The sequence below is a fragment of the Mollisia scopiformis genome, assembly GCF_001500285.1.
Source record: "Mollisia scopiformis unplaced genomic scaffold LY89scaffold_12, whole genome shotgun sequence".
Classification (NCBI taxonomy): domain Eukaryota; kingdom Fungi; phylum Ascomycota; class Leotiomycetes; order Helotiales; family Mollisiaceae; genus Mollisia; species Mollisia scopiformis.
Window position 1 is genome coordinate 52,197 of NW_017263592.1, and position 6,000 is coordinate 58,196.

Genomic DNA, 6,000 nt, shown 5'->3' on the forward strand with positions numbered 1-6,000 from the left:
AAATGAAAGGAGTCTAGTGTCTTTTCCTGTCGCAACACTGTAGGCTGCGTGAGTAGCGTTTTGGCAATGCTATCCACTACCGGTTCATAGTTTACGCATGCTGTTCCGTTACCCTATGATTTCCCGATGTATCATGGTATTGCTGCGGCGAATCATGCACAGCCTGTTCACCACAAGTCTACCAATGAAGATCTTGCAATGAGAATTTTGAATCTGCAATAAAGCTCAGGTGAAACCCAACATGTTGGTTCTCGGTTCCGAACTGTTGGGATATCAGAGTAGAAATTGCGCAGTGATTGCATTCACAAACCGAACCAATACAGTAATTACCAACAGTCACTCCGTGGAGAGAGCAACTCTTGCCACAACGTTTGAGTAAGAATTGATTCACCTTGTAAAATTGCATTGTTGCTATACAGGGAATCCCATAGAGTTGACGCCCAGAAGTTCTTCTCATGCTGGTCGCAGCTACATGGCTTCGGGCCCTCCCATGCCGTTGTAGAATGCCCCTTTCAATCAAGCGACGGGCGCTTATTATCGTCCACTTATTGGCGCTCAATATAAATATGTACAGATTGGGGCTAGGCAAACCATACCCATGCGATGTACGTAATGCAGGTCAGCGGCCGCTTAAACGTTGGACGCCATCTTAATTCCGAATCGCGGCTGTTTGTCGACTTGTCTTCTTTCTATTCCTCTATTTCCATCCTTTGTATAGAAGCCAGCTATGGCGCGGCCGTTGGGGGATGATATCAATGTACACTCTCTTCGCAGCATGCTCTTAGCTTTTCCTCGTCCTCGAATTTCCGTCGGCCGATTTACTCAAGTCGCTCTTGTGATGTTTGTGTCGTGTTCAGTGTTCTTTGGCTTCAGGCACTTGGCTGCGCAAACCTCCTTTGGCTCAGATATTCTCGCAAGTTTTGATCTATCGTCTTCTAGTAAAGGTTTGTACTTCGCGACTGCTGTCCTGCAAATGTTTGAACGCTTATTTGTTGCTGTAAGATGGGAACGCCACTTTGCTTGCACTCGCTCCGTCGTACATCAACGCCATCATGAATCCGAATGACGAGTCTTTCTCGCAAGCAGAGTGTCCCAAACTCAAAGCTGGGAGGTACGATTATCTTCCCGGCGTTTCGGATACCCCGATATCAAGTACTTCTTTGCGCTTGATCTGCACCAAAGTGCAAGCATTATACCCCCCTTACTCGGCTCGATCGTGGAAGTGATGAACTTCCTGGGTCCAGAAAAATGCACCTTGTCTATTGTTGAGGGACACTCGACCGACGGAACTTTCGAAATACTGAAGCTGCTTCGTTCGACAATCGAACAGTTAGGAGCTTCGTACTCATTTGTTTCCAGCGGCCTCGACTCGAAAGTGGGCGGTCGTATTGAAATCCTAGCAAAATTTCGCAACCTAGCTCTCGAGCCACTCATGGGATCCTCTAACCTAGACAAAACTACGGTTGTCTTCCTGAACGACGTCGCTATTTGCTCAGAAGACATTCTTGAGCTGATCCATCAGCGTGTTCAGCAGAAAGCCGACATGACTTGCGCTATGGACTGGACGTATGTCGGAAATGATCCCACGTTCTACGATGTGTGGATCGCGCGAGGCATGACTGGAGATTCCTTCTTCGACATTCCCGAGGATGGGAATTGGGATTCAGCTTGGAACCTCTTTTGGAACGACCCTATGGCTCAGAGTCGGCTCAATAATCGGCAGCCCATTCAAGTATTTTCCTGCTGGAATGGTGCTGTTGTGTTCGCGGGTGAAGTGCTGAAGAAGATAAAGTTTCGGCGCTCCGGAGAAGTGGAGTGTTATCAAGGAGAGCCGAAATTGTTCTGCAAAGATATGTGGTATCATGGCTATGGAAAGATTGCTGTTGTTCCATCAGTCAGCATCATATACAGTGACGATGATATGCGGAAGATAAAGGCGTTGATAGGCTTCACGTCGGATTGGACGGATAAGGAGAGAGAAGGGCAGCAGATTGAATGGAATGAGAACCCGCCAGAGCTTGTCAAGTGTATGAGGAATTATCAGGATCAGACTTGGGTACCTTGGAACGAGTCCTTGCCATTGAAGTCATTTTAAGCTTGCATTGTGGAACAGAAACCTTCTCCACCCACAAAGCTTGCAGCGGTCCAGTGAGCTCGGTCACCGACCTGTCGAATTGCAACGAAGTTTGAGGACCTTCCCTGACCAAGTCGTGAGACACTACGTTCTGGAGAAACCACCACAGAAAGCACGACTAAAGATGTACCATGGAACTCAGGACATTCTCGAAGGAATCGGCAATGGGAATCTTACGACTATCCACAAATTTCTCCTCCACGGATCAAATCGCAAGGGTTTGCCAGTCTGCCACATCCGAACGCTTTCGTATTGGAGTCCAGTCTCAAGCACCTCCTTCCATAGTAGCATCACCTGTTCTTGTCAGCAATAATCCAACTTAGTGTAGTAAGGAAACAGATACCTTCCAGGTAATATGCCCTGTACACTTAGCATCATACTCGTACCCGGAGCGACTATCATCTTGTCAAACGCTGATGTGGACCTGCACAGCTTTCCAAACATGGACATCGACGTTGTTCTACATTGATTAGCTATCTTGTGCGATTTTTTGTCAGAAGCGAAGCTTGGTCAAGGCGTCTTTGCTGAAGTCGAAAGCGATGCTTTTGAGACTTTGCTTGAAAACAGTCCACTGATCCGACAATCAAATGACTATGAGCTATCAGAAACAAGACACGGCGCAAACAACCTGATTTGAGAATAAATATAACTACTCAAGAAAATACTCTTGTCATCAATAAGCCAACTCTTGTTAATAGAACTGTTTCTGTTGGATATTATATGTTGTCTAAGAGAGTTTTCATGGGAGCCTCGGCCAAAACAAGCTATTGTTTGACGCTAGCCGCTTTCGCCAGTGGAAGGCAGAATTGTATAGCCTCGAATTCAGCTCACTATACAAACACTTCTTGACCGCCCCTACTGAAATCCGTGAAATAAAAATGTTCTTCTCAGCAATCTAAACAACAACACCACCTTTGAGGAAATCCAACACCTTTGCTGCCGAAACACATTGGCAATCATGGGTGCGAATACCTCCAAGCCAATTTCATCAGCCACTGCAACATACAAGTCGGCGAAACTTCCCAGTAAGTCTGAACCTGCAGAATCTGAAGTTCAGCGACTCGACCATCCCCCTCATCTTACCGACAACAAAGAGAATGCATCAAAGAGCATTGCAAACATTTGATTGACTCCAGTTCTCACCGACCAAGATGACGTCGAAAAACTCGTCCGTTCCGATCTCCAAGTCTCCTCACAACACAAGGCTGGCAGTGACGCAACCATTGAAGTTTCGGCTGAGCTTCTTAGCAACCTGCTCATATCGTTTGAAGACCTCAAGAAAGTAGCCACACTGGTCGAAAAGGATATTCTGGATCTCAAAGAACGCAACCACGATTGAAAAACTGACCTTGCGTTGGCAGAGACAGACTTCAGAGCTTTAGCTGAGAACAATGACGTTGGATTTCCTCTGTTTTTAAAGCTGCCTCGAGAGGTTAGAAGACTGACCCAACTTTTCAGCAATTGGTATGCAAAGAGACTAGCGGCCGCTTCATGAACAATTTTGATTACCTCTCCTTGACGGACTATACGCAAGTTCAGGAGCTACGGCTATGCTTCCAATACAAATGAGTACTTATAACATCTTTCACTTCTCCTTGAACGTGACGAATGTGCATCATTGAATGTGCAAGACCCGACTAGTAAGAGTATTTGTTCTAATCTTCCCAATCCGTGTGACTCCTTGGTTTTAGCAGTTCTCTAGACACTTCATATAAGCGTAATCCCGTGCCTAGCTTAATTGCAAACCAGCAACGTTCAGCCTTCTCCTTAATTACTCGTGCCTCTTAGCGCAAGATTTCGGACTCTTGGGACATAGGTATATTCAACCCGCAATAATCCGAACTCTTGCTACTCGATATTAACACTCCCATAACAACAATCCGTACCTCAATCTTCAATCTCCCTTCCACAATGACTCAATCATCCTCTGGCTCCATGGTTCAGATCCCGGTTGACATACTACAATCCTTAGTCACTTCAATCGATGCGCTTCGCCATGAAGTTGTAAATTTGCGCCAGGAGAGATTGACACTGCAATTTCAAACTCCTAATCCAGCAACACCCGCATCGACCATTACAACACAATCTGAAGTCCCACGCGATGATACAACCGAGGAGTATGGAAAAACCTTTCAATGCTTCAACAAACTACCGCCCGAGATGCGAGACGCCATTTGGCGCGTAGCAGCAAAAGCACCCCGCGTCGTTACTGCAAAGATCGCCCCAAGATCAGGCCCAGAATCCTCCGATACGGTCTACGCTCCCAGCGCACTACCACCTATGCTCTCAGTTAGCAAGGAGCCTCGAAAGGTCGCTTTGGAGGTTTACACTTGTTTCACCGATCCAGAGACAAGATTACCTAGACTCTACATGCAGCCCGACATTGACACAATGCTACTCCTCAACAGAGACTTCAATCGAGTCTTTCAAGGCAAGGCGCGCAAAATGTGGAGAAAGACACCAAAGTTCAAACATCTTGCTCTTGATTGGAAATTCTGCCATGAGTTGCTTCTCCATGCGAATGATGACCGTGTGATTCAAGGCATGTTCAACGTGCTCGCGATCACTGGAGTGAAAGTAGTATCAATTGTTTTGGGAGATATCGATGAGTCAGTTGAAAATGTAGCTTTTGGAAGCCCTCGGGGTTGTCCAGAAGAACTGAGGTGCCGCAACCTTCAAGCCTTTCTTATAGCTCGGAGAGGAAAAGCCGTTGGTGAATGTTCGTGGAGAACCATTGTGTTCTTGATCTCAGAGTATATGCAAGCTATTCTTGACAGGAATTTGTCAGTAGACCGCATCACTGCGAGTATGTCATCAATTTGTCCCAGTTGTTGTTGTTGGAGACTAACTTATGGAATCATAGGCGTGCCAAGGGAGACAGACAATGCCTTGCAGAAATACGCGAATGGATTGTGGGTACCGCCTCGATTCAGATACGTGACGATCAAGGGCCAAGAGAAGTAGGAGAAAACATAGGATGTCAACAGAGATGTTGGACTAGTGAGCTTGGAGCTCCTGCTCTTTCAGACGTCTGGACAGAGTACTATGTTTTGATAATATGAGGTGTTTTGATAATATAAGGGATTGGAGATTGTTTTCGATGGGAGGATGAGCCGCCAAAAGAATCCGGGTTGTCACTAGGTTCATCAGAGAAACCTTTCACACTGGAGTTGGGGTAAACATTTGCGAGGGCCAGGATGGAGATGTATATTCTCATGGCAACCACTTGTCACAGAAATACTGCACCCTTGTCATAAATTATTACATGATTTGGTAGTCAATGGATTTGTCCTAAACAAATGTGCCTTTAAATCGCAGCCAACTGCCAGATTTCAAACCATTAAGACTATTCATAAAGTCCAGCTAAGCCAGTCTTGTGAATCGCCGGCTCAGGATGACACAAGTAATTGGTTCTACAGCTTGACACATTCACAATGATCTGTGAGACGTAATGACTTTTGGTAAGAGCTGAGGCCACCGGGAATGGCCCACTTAAGCGAGACGCGGTAACGCGTAAAAATTCTACACCCCATTTTAAAACCCTTACTACACAACAATTCTCTTAGGAATCAGTCCATAATTCAAGATGGAGACACCTCTTATCCTAAGTGATCCTATCGAGAAAGAGAATAATGAATGGCCTACCCCTGCACGTGCAGTCATTCGATCCCTACAGCGCCAGGGAAAGTCGCAACGCGAGATTGTCTCAGAGACCCATATCCCTCGAAGAACAGTACGCCGCATTCTTAAGCAGGAATCTAGTCGGAGAGAGCGCAAAAGAAAGCTCTCTAGACACCATCTCATGTCTATACGCGACATACGTTATTGCATTCGAACCATTTCCAAAAACTGGAGCTCTAGGCGCA

At 46.1% G+C, this 6,000-nt stretch overlaps 3 protein-coding genes across 3 annotated transcripts; all 3 read left to right on the plus strand.

The window, feature by feature from the left end:
* The first annotated feature begins 750 nt into the window (after nt 1–750).
* LY89DRAFT_62824 (uncharacterized protein) lies at nt 751–2,180 on the plus strand. Its single transcript, XM_018211180.1, has 2 exons — nt 751–944; nt 1,003–2,180. The coding sequence occupies exon 2, from the start codon at nt 1,226–1,228 to the stop codon at nt 2,093–2,095; it is 870 nt and encodes a 289-aa protein (XP_018071031.1). The 5' UTR covers nt 751–944; nt 1,003–1,225; the 3' UTR covers nt 2,096–2,180.
* Nucleotides 762–1,111, plus strand: LY89DRAFT_718461 (uncharacterized protein; the record flags this gene model as incomplete). Its single annotated transcript, XM_018218418.1, has 2 exons — nt 762–944; nt 1,003–1,111. Coding segments are annotated over exons 1-2 (276 nt in total), but the record flags the coding sequence as incomplete, so codon positions are not given.
* Nucleotides 2,181–4,045: 1,865 nt separating the features above from the next.
* LY89DRAFT_733684 (uncharacterized protein) lies at nt 4,046–5,098 on the plus strand (the record flags this gene model as incomplete). The annotated part of the gene is made up of 2 exons (XM_018219833.1): nt 4,046–4,940; nt 4,998–5,098. The coding sequence occupies 2 exons, from the start codon at nt 4,046–4,048 to the stop codon at nt 5,096–5,098; spliced, it is 996 nt and encodes a 331-aa protein (XP_018071033.1).
* Nucleotides 5,099–6,000: the final 902 nt, after the last annotated feature.